The sequence below is a fragment of the Papio anubis genome, chromosome 2 (genome assembly GCF_008728515.1).
Source record: "Papio anubis isolate 15944 chromosome 2, Panubis1.0, whole genome shotgun sequence".
NCBI lineage: Eukaryota > Metazoa > Chordata > Mammalia > Primates > Cercopithecidae > Papio > Papio anubis.
Genome location: NC_044977.1, coordinates 163,451,003 through 163,476,724, shown reverse-complemented (window position 1 = coordinate 163,476,724; position 25,722 = coordinate 163,451,003). Strand labels below are relative to the sequence as shown.

At 36.5% G+C, this 25,722-nt stretch overlaps 1 protein-coding gene across 15 annotated transcripts in view; it reads left to right on the top strand.

The window, feature by feature from the left end:
* TBC1D5 (TBC1 domain family member 5) overlaps nt 1-25,722 on the top strand; it is a 571,565-nt gene that overhangs the window by 392,614 nt on the left and 153,229 nt on the right. For all 15 annotated transcript variants that reach the window (XM_021933864.2, XM_017954351.3, XM_017954374.3 and 12 more), the window contains one exon: nt 12,601-12,743. In XM_021933864.2, coding sequence (XP_021789556.1) covers nt 12,601-12,743 — 143 coding nt within the window. The remainder of the gene's footprint in view (nt 1-12,600; nt 12,744-25,722) is intronic.

Below are 25,722 nucleotides of genomic sequence, written 5' to 3'. Positions count from 1 at the left end.
TGCTCTTAGAAATTCTCAGCCTTGTACTCTGAAGCTACTAAACAAAAAGGAATAAAAGTATGTGAATTAAATATTCATCTCAAGTAATAAAAATAACAGCAAAATAAATGAAGGAGTTAAAAGTAAAAGCAGTTGTGCTTTAGTAGCAAAACATAAATGACAAAAAAATGCATTGATAAGTGTTTCTTTTTGGAAAAAATAAATAATAAAAATTTTACATAGTTCATTTACGTCATTTAAAATAATATACAGGACTGAGCCTAGTGGCATACACCTGTAATCTCAGCACTTTGGGAGGCTTGAGGCCAGGAGTTTGAGACCAACCTGGGCAACATGGTGTCTCTACAAAAAATGTTTTTTAAAGTAACTGAGCATGGTGACACACGCCTGTACTCCCAGCTACTCAGGAGCCTGAGGCCAGAGGATTGCTTGAGCCTAGGAGTTCAAGGCTGTAGTGAGCTGTGATTGGGCCACTGCACTCCAGCCTGGACAACAGAGTGAGACCTTGTCTCTAAAAATAGATAAAATTATAGAAAACTACGAAAGCATAAATGAAATAAATTACAAAATTTTTCAAACATATACATTTAAGTGTAGCCAGGAATACTTCCTATCTTAGTTGGTTTGTGAGCAGATTAATTTATGTTCTGGAATGAACCCACTGTTAAATGTATTATAAAGATACCATAATAATAACAGTTTGGATTTGTTGCATAATTAGATTCATAGGTAAAAGAAAATAGAGATTCTGAAACAGACCCTCAATACATACAGACATTTAATACTATGATAAAGGTAGAATTTCAATTCATTAGGGAAATAATGGATTATTCAGTAATACAGTTTTGAGAACTAACTAGCTGTTTGGTAAATCGTGAACTTATATCTCTATTTTGCACCAAAATGAATACCAGATGAATCAATAATATAAATAAAACTGGAGTAAAATGATGAGTGTTGTTATTAGGTGGGGAGTTCACAAGCCCATAAACTATGAAGAAAAGTTTTGGTAAATATGACATTATAATAAAATTTCTTTCTGGGAAAAGAGACCTCCCTGTAGCCAAAGAGAGATAGAAAAGTTAGGAGTCACTAAAACTTCCTTGGTTCTTGGCAGCGTCCCGGCCCAACACTATATCCTCTTATACGCTCTTAAAGTAGTGGTTCTCAAACTTGAGCTTGCGTCAGAATCACCCAGAGGGCTTGTTAAAATCAGATGACTGAGCTTTGCCTAGAGTTTCTAATTTAGTAGGTATGAGTGAGTGGGGCTCAAGAATTTGCAGTTTGAACAAATTTTCATGTGATGCTGATGCTGCTGGTTTAGAGACCACACTTTGAAAACCACTGCTTTACAATTTTCTCGAATTCTTCTCCTTTTGTGTTAAATAACTCAGTACCATTCTTTGCAATCAAAGATCCTAAATTAAACTAAAGTGTCGAGGTAACATGAAGTAAGCAGTTTGCTTCCAAGATGTATTTACACTAACAAAGACCTGTACAAAGGTAATCAATGCAGCATCACATGTAATAACAAAGGAACCTAAATGTCCCCAAAATAAAAGGACTATTTAAGTTATTATACATCCACTTATGGAATACTATACAACCATAATAAAGAACAAGTTATTTATTTCTATATATGTTGATTTGGAATGATCTTCATTTTAGCAATCATTGTTAAATTTAAAAATACATGCCGCTATTTATGCTTTTAAGAGGTAAACACCTGCATAAAAATGTCTGTATGTTATATAAGAACATTGGCTACCCTTGGGAAGGTAGGTTTACTGTTGGGGAGGGGATTTGTGTTGGGAAGGAAAATTGCTTCTTATTGTATGTCCTGTTATACTTTTAAGTTATTTTTCACCATTTGCAAAAACAAACAAACAAAAAACTATAAATTAGCAAAAGAATAACTCCACATAGTTTTCATTTTAACTCACAGACAACAAAAGAATTAAGAAAGTGTGAGAAAGACAGCGAGATAGGAGGCTATCGTCAGAGAGCAGTGCTTCAGACACATCATGGATTTGGAGCATCTCAGCACCAGAATTCAGCCACAGTATCTGGTAGCTGATGTGGAAAGGAAATGAGTATGTTGACAAAAATAAATTTAAAGTATTTTATGTGATGGTTCTGCTGCTTCATATTTGAGTTGATTTATGAGCAAATTAATTTATGAACATGTTATAAACCATGATGCCCTCAGTAAACTAAACTTCACTGAGTTTCTGTTCTCTCCGTTAGCCTGAAATACAATTCTAGACCTCATAAGTCTTTCTAAAATTGGCTGACCAAAAGTGGCAATTAATTTTTCTTTGTAAGTTCTTAGTTCTTTATAGTTTCCTTAATGAGTTTCCCTGAAAAGAAACCCTCTAAATCTTGTAGGGTCCTATAGCTGTAATTACCACTGTATTTTAACTGGGGTACTCATGAACTACCGATTGCAATTCATCAAAATAAGTCTTTCAGAAAGCACCATGTCTTCTACCCAGAAAAACCCAGCTACCACACAGATAACATAGCAATAGTAGATACTATGCATTCCGAATCCTGTGATTCTCCACGTTAATGTGGAGAGGTGATTTTAAAAATACATACCTGAATTAACTATCCTTTGGAAATTAGAAAAAATGTAAAAGAATAGAAAAAACACTGGGCTAGTTGTTAGAGTATCATTGTATAATCTGCCTTTGGATGAAATGTGACCTCAGGTTGCGCCATGTTCCTTTGTTGATGTATCTGTAAAATGCCTGTTCCTGCCCAACTTCTTTAGGTCAGTGATTACAAATTGGGGGCTGAGCGAAGAAATCACCTGTGTATCTCTGAAACATGCAAGAGTTTTTCCCCAAGTGGTTCTAATGCATGCATTCCACAGACCATTTGCTTTTATAGAGCTCAGGCTTATTTGAAGATCAAATGTGGTAGTACTTTTAAAAATAAAAAAATTGATATAAGCACATGGTATTTGCCATTATCAGAAATTGTGTATGATTATTTTAAAACATTGAGTTGTGATCTTCTGTGCATTAAAAAATACATTTTCCTTGGTTATTATATATTTGTCCTTAAAAAATTATATATACACATACATATAATTGATTGTACAGTTGTTTAGGCGTTAAATTTAGCTATCAGACAGGGATAAAATGGAGCAGCCAATCCCCTCTTTAACTCTTTTGTTTCCATTTCGCTTTCACTAGTAGAAAACGTAATTTGTGACATTTTGAGCTGGACTTCTAGATTTCTAACCAAACCCATATTCTCAAAGTAATGAATGTGGTGGGGTTGACTGCCCTTTCCCTTCATGGCTCCTTCACAGTTTCCTTTTCCCCTCCCTGTCTCTTCCTTCCTTCTTGTGAGTTACCTAGGCCCCATGCAGATACATTCAGCTCTTGATTATCTGAATTAATGGATAGTAACTGGGACATACATAATCCCAGATGGTAGATAATCCAAAAACCATTAATACTTGGCTTTGAAATGTATTTAGTAATGTTTTAAATTGTTTTTACCTTTCTAATTATATGTTGCTAATGTTGCCATTAGTTTGCATTCCCTGAGTACATCCTGGTTGCTTGGGGGATTTAGTGTGGAGGGGGCACAGAAAAATGCAGAGTAACTGTGGTAAACCAGATTGATGGGATTATTATTGAGTTAAATTTTATTTTGAATAATTTTTTCCAGTTAGTGATTAAGAATTGTCAGCATAGCGTTCAGTCTATGGCCAAGCACAGTACCTGCCACACTGTTGAAGTTTAGGAAATATTTGTTAAATGAAGATTCTCAATTTTTCATACCAGTCTTATGATCAAATCGGGGCTGGCATGAACCAGGAAAAGAAGTCAGTGAAGAAAGTTCATTCTCTCCCAACCTCAGCCTTTCCACCCCCAGGTCAGTGAAGATGAGTATTGCCAAGTCATGGGCATTTTCCCAAGATAGTGCCGATTTACAGGCTGTTTGACAGAATAACTCCTCACTAGCAGTACCTTAATACAGTGAGCTTTCAATAAGGGAAATATGCTGTTCTTTTAAAAGGCAAGAACGATACTTTGAAATGGGCACGAGGAAGCTGGGAATTCCTTTTAGTAGAATATAACTTTCCATGATAATAGAAGCATCCAGAATAACAAAAACATAAATATAGAGCAGTTCTTAACCTAAGGTCCCTGAATTAGCCTAACTCCTAAAATGGCTTTCACTTGAGTAGATATGATATGGGGATGGGTGTGTGTATTTTTCAGAAGGGAGGGCTCATATGCTTGATTACATTCTCAAAGGGATCTGCAACTTCTCTCTACTGATGAATGGGATTTCAGTTTCACTGTTTTATACTTTTCATGAAATGTTTGAAAGTGGGAAACGAAACTCCCATGGCCACTGCCTCACAAATTTGCCTCCATTTGGACTTCAGAATGATCAGGGAAAGTAATTTTGAAAATTTCTCTAGCTATAGTTCGTTCCAAGCTGGGGACAGGCATAGGCTGAGAAGCCAGGGGTATTTGTTGAAAGACTGAACATGCGAATGGGCAATGGCAACACTATCTGTGACAACAGAACTCAGACCCAGATAAGATGCCCCAGAAGCCAAATTACAACCTTTGCAGCAAAATCAGTCCAGAACGGTTAGGCCTTGGTCAGTCACTGCTAACTTCGCTATTTTTGCCCTACTTTCTGCTTCCACCACAGGACCAACCTAGAGAAAGCCAAATATGTTCCCCAAATAATCATATATGGTGCTCTACCTCTAGTTAGCCCTCTGCCATGCCTACAGCCTTCAATGGGGGCATACCTGAAGCCTCCTTCCCCTGACCCCATGACCCTGTAAAACTTTATCTTTCCCCTGGCTACTTTGGATTATCTTCCAAACACAGGCAGTGGTAGCTGAACTCTCTTGCTATTGCAAACTCTGAATAAATAGCCTTTGCTTATTCTCATTTGGGGGTTTTCATTTATTTCCACTTTGCATTGAAATTTGAGAGGTTCCAGGTGAACTCCCTTATCCTGAAATCTCTCTTCCACCACTACATCACAGAGCTGATAGTAATATCACTGGAGAAATGTTTCTTGGAGTTTAGCTCTTTATTTCTCCAGGAATAGCATTTTAAATGCATGTTTTATTTTAGGGATAGTTAGATCCCCATAGTTGATAGTGTAGAATCTTAGACTTAGAATGGTTCACTGGTAACACAGAACAGAGGAACACAAAATAGATGACCATTTAGCCAGGCGCCCAGTATCATGGGGCTTCTACATGGGGAGTGGGCAAATGCCCTTTTGGGCCTGGCAGTTTTGGTATTATCTCACTTCTGTCACCCTCACATTTGTATCCCTCGTTTTTATTGTTTTTATAATAGTATTTTCCTCGAAAATAAAATGTATATAAATTAATAGAGATAGAATTCTAGCAGAAATTTGGCTATGGATACTTTGTGTCCATTAAATGTGTGTGTGATGGCCATTGGCTGAATGGTTAGACCTGTAGAGCGAGACAGTTTGAAGATGCACACTCAAGAGTAGGCTGAGAAGATGCAGAGAGAAACCACAACTTCCCATGTATGGATCTTATAGTTTGGTTCCCATATCAGCAGCATCAGTATCTCCTGGGAACTTGTTCAAAATACACATTATCTCTGGGCATAGTGGCAGATGCCTGTATTGACCCACCTTAAAAAATGATCAGGCTCCCCTTAAATCTTCTGTATCAGAAAACTTTGGGGATAGGTTCTAGCAATCTGTGTTTTTACCATCCCTCCAGATACCTCTGCTGTATGCTAAAGTTTGAGACCACTACTGTAATTAGAAGAGCCATCCAATAACTTCTGCTTTTTCTCTCCTCATGGAGTAACATTTTACATGAATGCATGGTAGATTTTAGGAGCCCTGACAGCTGAAGCCAAAATATGATCAGGAAACAGGAATCTGTCACCTTGTCCAGTGCCTCTCAAACTTGTACATGCAGATCACCTGAAGGTTTTGTTAAAGTGAACCTCTGATCCAGGAGCACTATACTGCGGGTGGGGCGGGGGGGCAGGGTGCTGAGAGATGCATATCTAACAAGCTCCCAGGTGGTGGTGATGGACCTAGGATTACTCTTTGAATACCAGGGTCCTAGGAGACCACACACCCAAGCTGAGGAACATTGGAGGTATGGGCATGCAGGCAACTAGAGCTCAGGAAATGAAAGGGGAAGGTTCCTGAGAGGTTAGGAGGCTTTTATAAATTCCTGCATAAATCTGATCACTTACTGCTTAGAATGTATGTTCAGGGATCTCCACAGAGAGATAGGGGAAGCCCAGGAAGAAGATTGATGAGCAGCTAGGAATCCTGTGAAAGGTCCAGCCTCTAGGCCCAAATCAAGATCATCTGTGGTCAAGAAGAGCTAACTTGAGGAAAAAGATTGATATTAATTAAATAAACATTTTTAACCACCTCCTCTCTGCCTCATACCAAATAACCCCCAGGATCCTGTGATCTGCCAGAGAAGAGAGAGAAACCGAAACAATATCCATAACTTACTATTTAGCTGAGATTTGTTTATCAGTGCCTTTATCTCTGGAAAATGTAACTGGGAGCAGTAACACTAATAGGTGTGAAACCTTCAGACATCAGACCTGGGCAAAGTAGTGTCCTAAACCCTGAACTGCCAGACAGGATCAGGGCACTTTCTGGAATAGAAAAGAAGAGAAAGAAGAGAGGACCAGTGAAAATTAACCACAGAGGGTACTTAAAGCTATGGGTTAGAGATAAGAGGTCAAAGGCAATAAGATGCCCCTGCTGCCTTTTAGGAATGGATTCCTTCTGACTCTCTTAATAGGTACCCATCTGTGGATTTTGGCCATGTCCCTTTGAATAACAGGAATTCTATTTCCAATGTAATTGTTGGTGTTGAGATTGACTGCTTATGGAGGCATAATGACTGTGGTCTTACCTTCATCCCTGAATAGATCCTGGTATTTCTCAGCTTAGTGTTATACCTCATGTCAGTTCTTCCACCAATGTGTATAAATGTATTAGGAGATTTACGCAGAGGAAGTCGAAAAGTGTTATTCACTGTAGTTAAGATCCCTTTGGTATTTGAAATGTCTATGATGGTTTCAAAAAATAAAGTCACACATGTTTTATTTTTTTAAATGAGTTTCAGATTATGGAGCATAGGAGTAATTATTTTTAGCAAATCTCTATATGCAATTTTAGAAAACTTATTTGATCATAATTTCCTTTTCTGAAGGTAAAATGGTAGAGCAAAGCCTGTTTACAGACTTTCTAGAAGTAAAAACTGTCTCTGGTATGAATAAAAAACAGTTTTCATGGAGCCTAAAATTCATTTTCGCAACATGGCCAACAACGGCACATTAATTCTTTGTATATTTAATTCATACACAGCAGTGGCTTCTAAGTAAATTTCTCAAAATACCCAGTAGCTTACTTGTGGTGGAACCCGCGTAAGTGATAGGGTAGAGAGGTTACTTCTCAGCAGCTGTTATCCCCATAGTCCTCTCCTGTCAGGGCTAAGATTCCAACTGCTCCCTAGTTGGAATGGACAAGAGGATTCTCACAGAGAGTGCATCCTGTTCATACAACTATAGCCATATTAGACTATTACCATCATGCATTAGCTTTATTGGAATTTCCTGGTAAATTATATATGCTAAAGTTAATCAGTCCTTGAAGTACCATACTTGTAAGCCAAATAGCAGGCATATATCTGAAAGAGGTATGTGTGTATGAGAGAGAGAAGGAGAGAGAAAATGTTCAAGCATCAAAAGTTTATCGTATTATGGTCATCTTCTATAGCCAACATTTTCATGATCTTCTTATATCCCTGGAAAAACGTAGATGTACAAGGCTGTACTTTACATTCAGACTATTTTTGCAAAGGCATATTACAGTTGTTCTGACAAAACAGCTTCAAACACTTGCCAAGGAGAATAAATTACAGTAGGAATGGGTGGTAATTATTAGGAACTTATTTTTGGAATAAGAAACCTTCCTTAATAAAGGGTTACGTACTGCCCTCTGAAAGAAAGAGAGAATTTTCCCCAAAGTCAAAAAGACACTTTTAACACTTCATGTGCATATCCTGTGGGGGTTAAATTAGGTTAGCATGTGTTCCCAAAAAGGCAAATTCAAGCTGGGTTCAATCCATGGATTACAGAGAACACTTAGAAAGCAAATTGGAATTCTTTAGACACAGTAATTCAAAGTTTCTGTTTTTTTCTCTTTTTGAAGCAGAGTTTAGCTTGATGGCTTAAAGGATTCAGATATGTCCTCAAGGCATTCAGATATTTTTAAAGACCTAATTGAAATAGTTGATTAGACAAAAAATTTACCAAACAGGTAAGCATCCTTCAATAATGTATTCTACAGAGCCCTTAGGAGACTAGTAAGTGTAAAATTGGAATAAAATTATATATTTTGCGCTCCCATTTTTTTGTGACTTTGTTTTCTAAAGAACTTCAAATTAAATACGAGAATGCCTTGTGACCCTAAGTATAATGATTTCAGTGTTTAGTTACAATTTTAAGACGTTTTCACAGAGTTGATATAAAGGAAAATTTAGAGTGTATTAATTTCAAAAGAACTGAATACAAAGAAACCCAATATAAGAGCCTAAAATCAGTCAAAGAAGTACCCAAACACAGAGATAAACATTTTTGACTTGCTTTTATTTTTCTTGAATACTAAAACAGAAATGGATTCTGTGTTTATCCCATAGCAGGCATAGATTATTTAAAAATTGTTAGCTTTTAAAAATACAAGTGAACAGAAAGCAAAACACAAATTGACACCATTGAGCAAAAATCTAACATTGCTTTTTTGTGTAAGAATGCTCACCTAGTGGCATCATTTCATGATCACAGGTTACTCAAGATACCCTTATAATGTTTGTTAAATTAAATTGAATATAGCATTTCTACATTACTTGTTCTTGTAAGGTTACTATGCCCATATCTCACTAAAGAGCCAGTAATGGGAAATAATAGGGAAATGGACCTAGGAATTAATTTTGTTTCTCCATATATAACCCACTACAGCCAAGTTGGATTAAGGCTATGTTTATTTAAAGCTCAGTCAAATTGGTCCTTTTCATAAACTCATTGGTAAAAATGAATTTCTCTTGGTGTTTCCATGGGTCATGCACCGAGCAATAACACCAACAGTAGTTACTGATCCCCTGGGAATAGCAGCTTAATTACACAGAAGTTTGAAATCAAGGATAGTGGTATAAATGCAAACATAGAGACATGTCCTGTCTTTGGGTGGTTTATTATTAAATTTAATACCTCAGATACTCTTTTCTGTTTCTGCAGATCTTAATTACTAAGTAGATATGGTAAAATATGAATTATTGTATTATCACAAGTGATCAAATATATATGGTTATGAGCATGGCAGTCTGCAGGTGTAACGTACATAAAGCAAGATTGATAGTATCAAGCAGTTAAACTGAAGTTATCTTTAAGGGGAAAAGGTTTAATGCTACCCTTAAGTGTAACTTAAACTGTCACTAATTATTTTTAACTGCAATAAAAGCATGTTAATTGTAGGAATGACTTCTTTACAAGACCTCGTTTCTTAGAGTAAGTTTTTCTTTCCAAGAATATAAAAGCTTACTGAAATAATTTCTATTACTAACTCATTCTGTAAAGAGCTTTTTCCTTGGCTTTTAAGCTCAATGAAGAAAGCCCAAAATAGCACAGGAAATTTGTGTGTTGTGAATGTATATATAAAAAATATAAGAACTAAATCCAACTGGGATAAAATGATTAAATTATTGATAAGGTCATTGTTGGTCCCAAAGCATTCCATTAGTTATATGCTTCTTCTTAAATATTTTGAGAATTTGGCCTTAATTTTCTTATAATTACATATAAAATAGAAGAGACAGCATTTTACTTTAATATCCTCTCATGTACAACTTATTACAGTCTTTATATAAGAGAAATATGCTAGGCATCTAATGATACATTTTTTTCTTATGTGTTTTTGGTATTTTTTCTACCTCCTGGATTATTTTTGTGCCACCACTTACAAGATCAATGCCTGTACTTCCAAATTAGCTATCCCATTGCTTCTCAGTAAAGGTGGCTTTACAGTGGGGTTAACAAGACTTCTGTAAATACATAAAGCGCTTAGCAAAGTGTATAGAGGTCTTTACAAAGAACTTTCTGGATCTCTTTATCTCTTTCTCTGTTTCTGTCTTTCACATGCACTCACACACACAGAATTTGGTCCTTGCCGTGGAATTTTACAGCAGTGTACTTGGCAAGGTACTTAAAGAGTGAAGCAATATGAAAGATTTATAAAGCAGCACATTGTAGATAACACATTAAATATAAAAGTACTAAAGACATGCATTGTGTGTAGTTTTGGAGATATTAAATATGTGAACAATTTGACACAGAAAATAAAGATGTATTTTATTCAGTGTAGATTACTAGATGTTTGCAGTTAACCTTCCTGACTGCTGCAGTGAAGATCGCTGCATGTGTGTATCTTCAGAGTCAAAAAGGATGCCAGACAAGTTGACGAATAACTGACAGTTTGTTGTAGAAATAATGGGTGTAGAAATAATGGGTATAGAAATTATTTCTAGGAAATGGGGTACTTTGGTTTTTTTTGTTGTTGTTGTTGTTCTTAAAGCACTATCTGTGATAAAATCTAAGATGTGATTGCTGATAAGAAAATGGCAAGAATTTGAGCTGTAAGGAAAGAGGGGGAAGATTGTATTCTTAACTGTAGTTGTGTATTAACCTTCATCTAGTTTCCTCATTGATGGATTTTTCTTCCAGTTGTGTCAGCTGAATAATTGTAACCATGTTCTACATGTTTTAGTCATTTAAGAATGCAAACATTTGTATCGGTTAAAAATCCTTTGAACAGGGGCCCAAAATGGTTTAGTTCATGTATTTTTTTGCTGTGCCCATCTCTGGTTCCCCTGATACTCTTTGCAATATCAGTTAATTCTTTGTAATTAAGAATAGTGGCCTATTTAATTTAGAGATATTTTTGTACTTCTTGGAATAGTAAATATTAGCATTTGTAATTTGAAAGAATTAGAAGTGTGTGGAGAAGTATTTTTTTTCGTAAGCCATGTAAACACAGCCATCTTAGACAAAAAAAAATTGTGTTAACCACCCCTCATTTAATTAATAGCAGCAGAGTAAAAATTGAAAATTATAAAAGATAAAAATTATGAAAGACACTAACATTTTTAAAATTTGAACATTTAAAACATTTAAAATATTTTAAAATGGAAAATTATAAAATATACTGTAACATTTTTAAAAAGATAAGTATTGGGCATTTAAATTTTTTATACTGAAAAATTGAGTAATTGATGTAGTTGAAAATACAATCTAATTATTATATTGATTAATATGATGATGTGAATAAAAAACTTAAGTGTTCAATCACATGGTTCCTAATAAACTATGATACATATTTGTGAGTATACAGCATTTTGTCATATCTTTGATTTCTCCTTAAATATATTATTCTCTGAGGAAAGTACTTGATTTTTTTTTTGCCTTGCTTTAACCCCATAGATGGTTATATTTGATTTCAAATTTTACATAGAAGTAACATCTCTTTACTAATTTTTAAAGGATTTATTCTATATTATTTGATGCTGCTAGAAATTTGAAATTTTTAATCTTTTGCTACGTGCTAGAATCACATAGAATTCTAGCTGAAGTCCTTAGAAGAAGATTTGTGTAAGGAAATTATAGCCATGTCATGTAAAATTAGAGGTCAATGAATAAAAACATCAAACCAAATTTTTTTCTTGTAAGAATTAGATATAAAGAGTTTAGCATTTATTGAAAGTCTAAAGTGTCACTATTTATGATGTATATTTATACATTGATGTTGCTTAGCTGCTTATGTTTACTCTGTGGCATAGATACTCATTTTCTAGGTAATAGAAGTAAGCACTTTCTACGTAATAGAAAAGCACTCCTAGAAAGGTAGCCTTACTGATCAGGTATATTGGTTGCAAAGCTCAAAAAATTAAGTATGACTATATCTTTCATTTAAAATAACTATCTATGCTTGGCCAAAAAAATAGATATCTACTGGCCTTTTCCCACACTTAATTTTAAAATGAATTATTTTAAATAGAAGCGAGATGTGAGAATGCAGTTTTCTAAGTTTGTATCGGATTTGTCATATAAACATTTGCAAAAGGGCAATTAACAACAACAGTAAATCAGTAGAGATCATGACATTTTGGAAAATCTTATTTTTAACTTACAACCTTACCTATGAAAGCAACTACTAGACTACTAAATATTCATTTTCTCTTCACCTTTTGGGAATTTGTGATTTCTATTAAATATGAAAGATTTTGACATTTTTCAAATATGTGTGTAATACTTGTGTATATAATAGCATTTAATGATTATGGCCTAGTTATACAATTATAAAATTCATTGAAAGCTTAAAAATTAGGTTTTACTATATTATATTTTTGATATATAATATTTGCTCAGTGTGTTCAGTTAATAGTTTTTCACGGTTACCTGAGAAAATGATCACTCTTTACATTACTCTCGAAAGTACTGTCTTCTGAATTTTTGTTTTGTTTCTTTCCAGAAGGTGGGTGCGGCTGCTGTTTGGACGAGAGTTCCCCCTGCAGGACCTTCTGGTGGTCTGGGATGCCTTGTTTGCAGACGGCCTCAGCCTGGGTTTAGTAGATTATATCTTCATAGCCATGTTACTCTACATCCGAGATGCTTGTAAGTGTTAATGACCTTGCCTACATTTGACTAGATACTCCTGATTTTTAAAAATGTTTTGCCTTTTAAACAGACTTGGTGTTTTATTATTTGATGTACATGTACCTCAATTTTTATAGTTGGGTAATATATTGAAATTTCAAAGGAATATACTAAACATCCCTTTTGTTGGTTAACTGTGTACACATTGGGAGATGTGAGTTATTTTATCCTGAGAGAATTAGAATATTCTTCAGAACCATTTTTCTAAAGACTTTACTCCTGCTTTAATCTCCTCATTACACACAGTTGTGAAATGCATCTATAAAAGCCAGTATTTGAGATATGTTTAGAGCTCCACCTTCTGACAGGTAGGGAATATTCAAGGATGTTTATCAGGAGATTGGAGTTATTTTTATAATATCAACACCTTGCTAATAAAAAAACAAATATTACATTTAAAGGTATTTTAACTTTCTTCCAGTTATATTTTAGAAAAATATATTTCTCAATATAGTGCTGAATGGTAGACGTGTACCCATCTCCTCAGATCTATGTTAGGGTGCCTGTAATAGCCAGAAAGCCAGTGCCTAGCCCTTTTCAATAGTCTCATAGTCCTTAGCTTGAAGAAAATATCGGTGTGTATTTTAAATTTCAAAATACCTCAAATTGTTTTCCGTCTCAGAGAAGTAATGAAAAGTTCACACAATAAAACTTCTTAGCCAAAATACAATTAGGAAAAAGTGCACAAAATTATGTGATTGAATTAGGAAATAGGAAGCTGACATAAAGTAAGACTTTGTCTGAAAAACATACACTTTTTAGAATCATTTGTAATTGAGACTGTTAAATTGTTATGTGGTTCTCTTTATTTGTTCATTGAATACCAGTTGTGGCAGATGCCCTTGTTATGCCTCTAGTAACACTAATTTTCTTTAAAATTTTAGATTATACATTTTTTAATTTCCCAAAATTGCTTAAATAAGTGACAGGGGTACCACGTTTTATCCAAAAATTATAGATTTTGTTCTGTGCCTCGAAGGTCAAATAGTTTAGGTTTTGACAGACAAAGTGAAAGTTTCTTCCTTCTGAGCCAGATCTAATCACTTAAGAATATGGAAGTCATAAGAGGAAGCATAAGGAAAATGGAGAAAAATATCTGAGTAGATTTAATGGATACTGGATTTTATGATATTCAATACTAACCTCTGAGTTATATTTTTAAATATAAATAAAAATAAAAGGAATGAGAAAACTCTTCTAGAAAAAAAAAATGCTTTGGATAATATTTATGCAAAACTTTCCAAAGCAAACAACTGCTGAAAAGTATTATGATTTTCTGTAATTGTAAACAGTTTACAATTTGCTGTTTTTTGACTTTGGCACATTACCACTATATATTTTTAATTTAATCATCCTGTCTCCTATTCTAAGATCTACTTTTATCATTGTATAAAACATGGCAAATTTTTTGGCAGCTGAAGTCCTTACACATTTTTCATCTTTTCACTGATGACTTTATAAAATGTGAAAAAATACAGAAGTAATGAAGTGATTTATTTATTTAAATATTAACCCAACTTATTTTAATTTTGTTATTTAAGTCTGTAACAGTGGATAAGATCTCCTAAAAATAGAATGAATATTTGTCAGGTATTTACAGATCACTTCTCCTGTTCTCAAGAAGCTTACCAACTATTAGGGAAGACTGACATAAATGTTTTCAAATGAACATATTTGGTACTATAGTTGGGATGTGGATAGGTAGGTAGGAGAGACACCTAGCTCCCCTCTGGGCTGCCGTGAGTGAATAGAGAAAATTGTGCAGATGTTGGCAAGCCAAATAAGAGGATCTGCGTACAACGCAGAAGGAACAGCATGAACAAAGGCCTGGAAGTGAAAAGCAGCTTACTGGGGATGTGTATATCAATGTGTTTCTACAAGCTGTTTGGTATTATTAGAGTACAAAGAGAGAGAGAGAGACTAGCCGCAAGTTATGAGACTAAAGAAAGAAACAGAAGGGTCATGATGACAGTCTTTCTATGGTAAGTGATAGGGAGCTATTGAAATGTCCAAAGCAGAAATGTGATCACTTGTAGATCACTTTAGTGGCAATGGGGAAGATGAAGTCGAAGGAGACAAGAGCAAAGGCATCAGATAACAGTTATGACTGTAGTTCGGGAGAAAAACAGTGGATCAGAGAATTATTCAGAGCTAAAGTTAGCATGATTTAGTGATTAAATATGATAGGAGAGGGAGAATGGAAAATCTAGAAGAGTCTCCAGCTTGGAGGTATGAGTGACTGGATGATATTTATTAACTTGGACAGAAAATACAAGGATTAAGAAGTTTTAGGAATGTTAATAATTAACTGGGCTTTGACTTTGCTGAGTTTTGAGATATTTATAAGAAATTATAACCTAAAGATTTGAAAAATAAAGTTAAATGTCAGTATCAAGGCTACAGATTTAATTTTGCAAATGATTAACAGGTGTTTGTTAAAACCATAACCACAGATGCAGAATAGGGTGACTATATATCAGAGTTTGGGATAGTCTTGGTTTACACCTGCTATCCCATAATAGTAATTATTTGTCCTTTTTCACTCTCAAAGACATTACATTAGGATCATAAAAATTATATGGTCCTATTACCTAAGGTGGGTACATATGGAAAGAGAACATGGGCAAAGGTGAAACTGGGTTTAACATCAGCATTTCAGAGGCACCAGAGGAGAAAAAGCCAAGGAAGAGCTTAACTTGTGTTGTAACCCCAGAGAACTGTCTGGAGCCAGGCAGAGAGAAGAAGGTCAGTAGTGCCCAGAACAGTAACACAAGGTTAGAAAAGTCCACTCACTTTGGGAACTGTAGAGGGACAGTCATTGGATACCTTTGCCAGGGTGGATTCAATGGACTGGTTGAGCAGAAGCTGGATTATGGTGGGTTGCAGAGTGAATAGACAGTTAAGAAATACAGTAGTCTTTTCTTCAGCTTTTTGTTGTTGGGTTTTTGTTTGTTTGTTTTTAATATATGCATTATTTTTTCAACTGAAAAGATAACTAAATAAAAACAAGGAATATGGAGATAGCAGGTATAGAGTGATCTTTGAGTAAGGAAGAAGAACGATGTAGCTAGAGGACAGTGCAGGGGCAAGGAAGATTAGATGGCTGTCATTAGACATTGGAGGCGGGGCAGAACTAATGGAGAGGTTTACTTCTCAAACCAGTCTGAGTTCCTACTTCAAAAATCAGCACAGTTTTCCCCACCCTGTTCCATGAATGAGATCTCTGAAAAAGCCAGGCATGGTGGCTCGAAACTGTAATCCCAGCACTTGGGAGGACAGGTCAGGAGAATCGCTTGAGCCTAGGAGTTTGAGACCAGTCTGGGACACGTGGTGAAACCCCATCTCTACAAAAAATAAAATTTGACTGGGTGTAGTGGCTTGTGCCTATAGTCCCAGCTACTCAGGCTGAGGTAGGAGAATCATTTCAGTCCAGGAGGTCAAGGCTGCAGTAAGCCATGATTGCGCCACTGCACTCCAGAGCGTGGGTGACAGAGCAAGACCCTGTCTAAACAACAAAAAAAGAGAGATCTATGAAAAGAGAAAATATCTTCTTTGTTTTGAAGCGTTTGCTTGTTTATTGTCTGTTCTTCACACCCCACCCCTAATCCCTATTCCCCAGTGAGAGACAGGATTTTGTCTGTCTTGGTTTCCCTCCCATATACTAGCATCTAGAATTGGGCCCAGGGCATAGTAAACCTCCAGAAAAATATTTTTTGAGTGAAATAATTGAGGAAATAAGGGCCCAGAGGCAGTAGAAGAGAACTGGGTCTGGAGTCCTATGAAAGACTGGCTGTGGAATAGGAATGAAAAGCTGGTGCTGATGCAGGAAGAAAGCACTAGGCTGCTTTCACAAGTAATCCAGTTCATAGGTGGAGAAGACAGAAAATGGAGGAATTCCATATCTGATAAAGGAGGAAACAAGGTTATCCACTGTGAGTGAGGCAGAGTAAGGTTAGTGGTTTGTGGGAAATGACTTGGAGCTGTGATAAAGATAGCTGATTAAGAGCCAAGAAAAGCCATGTGTAGCTGTTGAAGATCCTACAGAGAGAAACACTGGGAAGTGGTACCAGGCCTCAAAAAAAAAAAAAAAAGAAAAAGAGGTAGATTGTGATCCAGGCTTCCAAATGAATTAGGCAAGACTAAAGGGAGACAGGAGGGTAGAGGGTGTTGAGTTTATTTGAAAATAGTGGTTTAAGATGTATAAAGAGGGAAGCACAGCCAGGAAAAGATTAGGGAAAATTGAATGTATCAAGGAATTGGGTAAGGTAGAGCATGAGAGAGCTAAATGCATACAAAGTTGTGGTCAGACATAAAACAATTCTAGATCTGCTTGGTATAGTTGAAGTGCGTGAAGGGGAGTTTAAGTCACTTAAAGACCAAGGGATTGTGAGGAAACTGGGGTTTTTGTTTAGTTCTCCATGGACACTTCACCAAGGATCCTAATAGGAAAAGGCATAGAAAGAAATGTAATGAGCCTGCACCATAGCCTCAAATAAATGAAAAAGAGTGACCAAGGAAACAGCTTTTATTGAACCAGTCAATTATTCAGAGTCAACCATTCAACCAGTATTTACCAGTATATGGTACATAGATGACAGTGATGAAGGGACATGATAAGGCATAGAGGCATGGCATGAACTTCAAAGGAAGAGGGAGTTTTATGAAATGATAGGAAGCAATAGTTTGGAAGCTGAATCAAGGAGCAAGGTAGTCTTCCACCTCACATCTGGAGGTTGCAGAGGCAGCAGTGACTCTGGGAAGGTGAGGCTTAGAGGAAAAGACATTGTTCCCTAGAGAAAAGGATTGAGATAGAGGGGAGCAGCAGAAAGAAAAGGAATAGAGAACCGGATTGGACAGAGTTGCATAGGAGGTCAGTACTAGTTAGATGAGCTGATATTTTTGGCCATGGTCAAGAACTGAGAGGAAGGTGGACAAGTTGCCGACCCCAGCTTTCCAAATAAGTCATTCGTGTCAAGCTTTTATTTCATGCCAGTGGGTTCTGACTCATAATGTCTTGCTGGGGCTTCCAGAGTGGGGATGTTTAGTTACACTCAGTAGTTTAAATCTCATTCAAGAAGATTCATTCAAGAAATCTTAACTGAACACCACTGTACCAGGCTCTGAGCATTACATAGGTTTTTTCTGAGCTACATTTGTAGGATGCTTAGAGGATGTTTCATCTGTGGGAAACTAAAAGAGCCCTCCTTCCGTGATGACATTCCTTCCTTGGGGTGCATGTCTCCTAGGGATTCAGTGGATGGGGATCGAAGGGTCTATGATCATCCTGATAGTGTGCAAAATATTGTGTAGGTATGCCTTTCTTTGGGTCAAATGTCTATAGTTTTCATCAGTTTCTCAAAGGAATACATGCCCAAAAAAATAGATAAGATTCACTGCATCTAGTCCAAAGTTCTGATTTTGTAGGCACAGATAAGGCCTGTTATGGACTAAATTGTATTCCCGCCCCAACAAAAGATATATTGAAGTCCTAACTTCTAGTACCTTAGAACGTGACCTAATTTGGGAATAGATTGTTGCAAATGTAATTAGTTAAGATGAGGTCATACTAATCCAATATGACTGGTGTCCTCATAAGAAGAAGGAAATTTGGCAACAGACATGCACAGAGGGAAGACAATGTGAAGGTACAGAGGGAGAAGAAGGCCATGTGAAGACAGCCAGAAGCAGAGGTTGGAGTGATATTATCTACAAGGCAAGGAATGACAAGGATTTTCAGCCATTACCAGAAGCTAGGAGAGAAAAAGGAAACAAATTCTTCTTCTTTAGGAGAAACATGCTGCTAATACCAGAAGCAGGAGAGGCAAGGAGGATTCTCCCCTACAAGTTTCAGAGGGAACATGGTCCTACCAAAACTTTGATTTTGGACTTCTAGCCTTCAGAATTATGAAACAGTAAATTTCTGTTATTTTAAGCCACCCAGTTTTTGTTACTTTGCTGAATTATATGGATTAAAATTATACACAGAAAGAAACATTGAGCAGTAAGGAAATAGTGTGAGAGTAATCATAAACCATTACTCCTGTAATCGTTTATGAATAGCCATACGCCCACCACACTATTTTTTAACTGACTTATTTCATATTATAAGTCACTCTTGTGATTCCTTGCTTCCCCTGGCTCCACCTACGTCTTACTCCTATTTTCAGGCCTAGGGTGAGGTAGCCTTTTTCCCAAATCTTTTCCTATTATTCTAGCTCTCATTGATTTCACACTTTTGCAGTCCTATAAGATCGTAATCAATACCACTAACTAAGTGCTACATTAGTTATACTCTATTTTACATTTTTCTGTAGTTATTGTGCATGTTGGTTCTATCTCCTCAACTAGATTGTGAGCTTCCTTGGTACCAGAACCACATTACAATTCTTTCCTACCTCTGAATGCATCTGAAGCTCTTCATGTGCCCAGTTAATATAGTACTTGGGGTAATGCCAGGCCAAAAGATACCATAGAGATCTTGGAGGGGTGGATTTGTGTGCTGTGATTGCTAAGAAGACAAGTGCTAGTCTCATTCTTAAAACAACTTAAATAAATAATGATTCTTTGAAAATATACTTTCAGCATAGCTTCTTCAAAGAAAGCATTGCCTACTTTTAAAAGTAAGTAGCTGAAATTTTCACATCTGTAAAATTTTTTATTGATTTTATTTATTTTGTTTTTGACTAGTATCAAAAAAGTCTCTATTTTAAACATACCATACCTTTTATTTGTCTTGTAAATTGCATTAATGGCTAAAACACTATAAGTCTATTTATAGATTTTCCTTTTTTTTTTTTTTTTTCCTGAGACGGAGTTTTACTCTTGTTACACAGACTGAGTGCAGTGGTGCGATCTTGGCTCACTGCAACCTCTACCTCCTGGGTTCAAGTGATTCTCCTGCCTCAGCCTCCCAAGTAGCTGGATTACAGGAGCATGCCACCACACCCAGCTAACTGTTGTATGTTTGGTAGAGACAGGGTTTGACCATGTTGGCCAGGCTTGTCTCCAACTCCTGACCTCAGGTGATCTGCCTGCCTCAGCCTCCCAAAGTGCTGGGATTACAGGCATGAACCACCACGCCGGGCCTAGATTTTCTTAAAAGGAAAGTATTTCTCAAATATTTATTGCCTTTTTAAATGTACTTTCTCTTTGAACACCATAAATGGAAAAGTTTCCTTCTTGGCACTTCTGCCCACTTCCTGCCTTTTTTTTCAGGCAGCGTAAGCATGTTACAATACTCTACTATAATTTTCCTCTGTTTTTAATAGAGATTTCTTTAGCCATTTCCCTGCCTGGCATGGCATGGCAGTTGTGGCCTCTTTGTGATTTCAAATATTACTCATTTTGCTTTCCTTTTAGATCTCTACTTACTCTTCAGTCACTGTCTGTCTGCCAGTATTTCCCGCTGTCCTAACCCAGAATTTCTATTTTTCTATTTTCTAGTTAACAGCATGTCCAATGTCATATTGATGTCAAAATGTGTTTATTTCAACACAAATTGTATTTATTTGTCTTTTCTGGAAAAGCATTGCTTAACAGTGACTACGAATTTTAAATCTCATGGTAATGTTACAAAGTTTTATCAAAGCGCAAATTGATAGTCTTATTTTTGAAGGAGTGTTTAAGCACTTCCTGACTACTAGCTCTCCTCCCTCTGAGACATAAAATGGTGTCAGTTGTTTTTATGATTATATCAGATATGTATATTAATGTACCCTGTTACAAACACCGTTTATACTACTTTATATCTTAGTTTAATAGTCTCCTCAAGTTTCACTAACAAAGGCTGATATACCATACTAGCACATTGTCTGTTATTTTGGGTTTCTTTTTTTAATGTTTCCTTTTTTAAAAAAAGTTGAATTATTGAATTGGATTTAAGAAAGGTTCTAGGTTCAGCACAAAACTAAGTGGAAAATACAGTTCACATATACCCACTCCCCCAGATACCCATATTCTCCCCCACTATCACCATCCCAGTGAGAATGATAACTTTTTTTTTTTTTTGAGATGGAGTCTCACTCTGTCGCCCAGGCTGGAGTGCAGTGGCGCAATCTCGGCTCACTGCAAGCTCCGCCTCCTGGGTTCACGCCATTCTCCTGCCTCAGCCTCGTGAGTAGCTGGGACTACAGGTGCCTGCCACCACGTCCAGCTAATTTTTTGTATTTTTAGTAGAGACGGGGTTTCACCATGTTAGTCAAGATGGTCTCGATCTCCTGACCTCATGATCCACATGCCTTGGCCTCCCAAAGTGCGGGGATTACAAGTGTGAGCCACCATCCAGCCAGAATGATACATTTTTTACAGTTGATAAACCTGCATTGATACAGCATTATTGCCCAAAGTTCATAGTTTTACAGTAGGGTTCACTCTTGGTGTTATATACTCTGTGTGTTTGGACCAATGTATAATGACATGTATCCATCATTATAGTATCATACATACAGCAGTCCCTCCTTATCTGCAGTTTAAGTTTTCATAATTTCAGTTATCTGATACCAACCAAGATTCAAAAATATTAAATAGAAAATTCCAAAATTAAAAAAAACTCCTAAGTTTTAAATTGTATCCCATTCTGAGTAGCATGATGAAATCTGTAGCCACCCCACTCTGTTCTGCCCTGGACATGAATCTTCCCTTTGTCCGCATATCCACACTGCATCAGCTGCCTGCCCATTAGTCACTTAATAGCAATCTTGATTATCAAAGCAACTGTTGTTGGTATCACAGTGCTTGTGTTCAAGTAACCCTTGTTTTACTTAAAGCCTTAAAGCTCAAGAGTAGCGATGCTGGCATATTGTTATAATTGTTCTATTTTATTGTTAGATATTGTTGCTCATCTTTTACCATAATTTATAAATTGCCTAACTTATAAATTAAACTTTCATCATAGGTATGTATGTATAGGAAAAAGCATAGTACATATAGGGCTGAATACTATTTGAGGTTTCAGGTATCCACTGGGGGTCTTGGAACACATCCTAAAAATTCTCTGTGTCCTGCCTATTCATCGTCTGTCTCCCTCTAATTGCTGGAAACTACTTATCTTTTCACTGTCACAGTGTCATATAGTCAGATGAATGAAGTCTGTAGCCTTTTCAGACTGGCTTTTTTTTTCTTAGCAATATGCAGTTAAGTTTCCTCTGAGGCTTTTCATGGCTTGATGGCACATTTATTTTTAATGCTGACTAATATTCCATTTTCTAGATACAATACAGATTGTTTATTAATTCACCCACTGAAGGACATCTTGGTGACTCCCTCATATACAAGTAAGATATCCACCCACTTTTCTCCTTCCATGCATCCCATTTCTCCTTAGCACCCCTGCCATAGGAGCCACTCCGTATCTGCCTTCGTTTGCTTCCATATATTGTTGGCTGACACCTCACTGACCCTGAAGTCTTCCATTTTAGGAGTTATCACAGCCCTTAGTGTGTATCATTATTATCAGCCCTACCCTAGGTTGCAATTAATTTTATGTTTCTCTTCCACTGGAATGTAAGAAAAAGTTGAGATTTAAAAAATTCTTTTCATGTCTTTAGAACTTGACTCAACATTTTAAATAAAACAGGTGTTTAGTATAAACATTGAATGAATGAATACAGTCCAACACACAGAGAAGATATTGTCAGTACTACTTAAATACCTTATGTACTTCAGCCATTTTTACTGACAATGTATATTTCTGATTAAGGCACTAAAAATCACAAAACGCAATGAAATAAAGTGTATGTGTGTGTGTCTATTTTCAGATATAACTAATTCCCAACCTATGGTTTTCTTTCATTTCAATTTGTAATTAAGAGAGTCAAATGTATGAATCAGGCTTACTGATTATTTTCTACATCTTAATCCACACCAATTTTTTCAGGCTTCATTTCCATGACATTTTACAGAATGTCATTATGTGGAAGTAGAGCTTGGGCTTTGATTCTGAGTACTTACCTTTAATTACCAAAATAGTGTTCACAGTTTGCATTAAAAGACTTTGTTTTGGCCAGGTTTAGTGGCCTATCATGCCTGTAATCCCAGCACTTTGGGAGGCCAAGGCAGCAGGATCGCTGGAGCCCAGGAGTTCAAGACCAGCCTGGGCAACATAGTGGGATCCCCGTCTCAATTAAAAAAAAAAAAAAAAAAATTAGCCAGGCATGATGACACATGCCTATAGTCTCAGCCACTAGGGAGGCTGAGGTGGGAGGATCGCTTGAGCTCAGGAGGTCAAGGCTTCAGTGAGCTGTGATCATGCTACTGGACTACAGCCTGGGTGACAAGAAGGAGATTGTGTCTCCTTTTTTTTAAAGCCTCTGTCACCCAGGCTGAGTGCAGTGGTGCTATCTGGGCTCACTGCAACCTCCACCTCCACCTTCCGGGTTCGAGCAATTCTCCTGCCTCAGCCTCCTGAGTAGCTGGGATTACAGGCACCCGCCACCATGCCCAGCTCTTTTTTTGTATTTTTAGTAGAGACGAGATTTCACCGTGTTAGCCAGGATGGTGTTGATCTCCTGACTTCACCATCCACCCACCTCGGCCTCCCAAAGTGCTGGGATTACAGGCGTGAGCCACTGCGCCCAGCCAAGAACATTGTTTTTATACATATCATCTCATTATTTCCTCAGTCAATAATGAGATAGAGAAGGTGGAGAAAACAGAAGCCTGTGCACGTAATTGATATCCTTCAAAGTTCATAGTACAAATGGCATTCCTGGAGCTAACATGCCATCTTTCTGACTTTTCTAATACAGTGATCTTTCTCTGCTCACACGCTAGCCACTGGCAATTCTGTACTTTTATACTTGCTTACTTACTGCCTTCCAGTTGGAAGCACTATATATTTAAACATAGAAATTATTGAGTAAAGATCTCTTATGTTATTGCTTGATCTCTTATTAAATGAGATTCTGTTTAAAGTGTATTAAGTGGGAAAAGTAACAATTTTTTAAGTCTTTTTTCCAAGCCCAAAGAGTGAGCTGCTCTGAATTTGAGATTGTCCTCTTTCCTAAAAATGAAATTAAAACTCTCATATTATTCCGCACAAAATCTGCTAGAGTAATAAAGACTTACCAAAGAGTATCCAAGTGTTTACATAAGAGTATGTGTTGGTCTTCGGTTTCAAGGATGGTTGTTGTAGTGATTGGATGGTGCTCAAAGAGGCAGTTGTCACAAAGCCAACTGAGGAAGAAAACCCAGAAGGACAAAATTTTACAAGGGTTTTAAACACTGGACTAAAACCACTTTTTGTGGAGGATATGACTGTGTTTTATATTTGGCTTTCTCCAAAACTGAAGAGAGTAAAATTTTTTTTGTTTCTATTTATGTTTTATACCCCAGCCTCCCTCTGACCACTTGTTTTCTGGTCCATTGGCAATCCCATTTTGTTTCTTGCCATTTGTACTTAGGAAAGTCAGAATAGTAAGGGCCTTTAAATAGGTGAAGATTATGCAGGCAGTAATTATGTGTTCTTTCCTGCATGTAGTAGGCCCTCAACAAATTTTTTTTTTTCAGAGAGCATTGCATTATTGAATGCTTTCTCTATGCCGGGTGCCTGGCAAGGCACTTTCATTACACATTGACTTTGTTTTCAGTCAAGTACAATTAACTATGAGAAAAACTTTTTCCTTTTTTAAAAGAAAGGTTTTCTTTTTTGTTAGCTCATTTTATTTTATAATTCATCTATGATTATTTGTTTTTATATGCCATTTTATAGGTAAATACAAGAATGTATGCCTATTTCTAAATATTTGCTATTCTTGGCCTTTGACACCGAGGACTTTTTTCAGTTTATACCGATACTCCTGTCATGCACTTGCTAAGAATGTAGGAAAGTATAAGAGTAGGGGGTGAGGCTTTCGGTCTACACAGACCCAGGTTCGGCCCTGTCTTTGCTTTTCAGTAGCTCCGTGGCGTTGGCTGTGTTGTTACCTACTCTGCACTACCTCATCTATAATAGTCAGTGATAATGCTTTCCTTAGGGGGAATTAGGAGGACTCATGAGACCTTTATAAAATGTATGACTAGTTTTCAGGCATATTATAGGTACTCGATAAGTGATAGATATTTTGGGGGGGGTCAGGCGAGAAATTAAAGGAAGTCTATAGAGTTTTGTGTTTTGTGGTAGTTTTCAGTCCGTTTTATTATGTTGACAAAGAAAGTATATCTCAATATGAACTTGAATAATTTGAAAAAGTATTGCATGTATTTACAAACATTACAGTTGTAAGTGTGGTTAATTTTGAATTATGTGTAAGTTATTGATCCACATTGCTTTAAACTTTCTCAAAACAGTTACTTTTTCTGCATATCATTACTGATTTCACTTTTTGGTTTATTTGTACCTGCTGGAGAAACTAAATCATCTCTTCAGACCACTCCAGAATAGTTGTGGGGTGCATAAAGATTCAGAGAAGTCAGCTCTGCCTCATGTGGAGGTAATACTATTCATCAAGGATGAATTGAGCAAGATAGGGAAACGTACCACGTAGCAGCTGGCCCACTCTTACAGAAAGCCTGTAGATAGAGTAAGCAGTATTGTCTCATTTTATAAATGAGAGAAATAAAGTTTCAATGAAGTTGGGCAGCTTGCCTAAATTCACCATATTATAAGTGACTAGGCTGTCTAATCTAGTTCTCATTCAAAATCCATTAACTTTTCTTAGGTACTACTTACCTTTGCTTTTACCTTCCCTAAATCAACTCTTTAGAATGTGCCTTCACTATTTTGTTTTTAAAGCATAAACATACTTCATTTCAAATGTAGGTAGATGCCAAAACTCAATAATTTTTCTTAATCTTTCACTTGTTACCTCATGTCTCTGCCCTGCTCTGATAGAATAAATATTGGGGAAAGAACAGTATTACAGATTAGTTTTTCATTTTCAATAAAAGTTTACTGTGAAGTTCAAAACTAAATTCTTATTGTGTCAGATCCTTGCTAGTT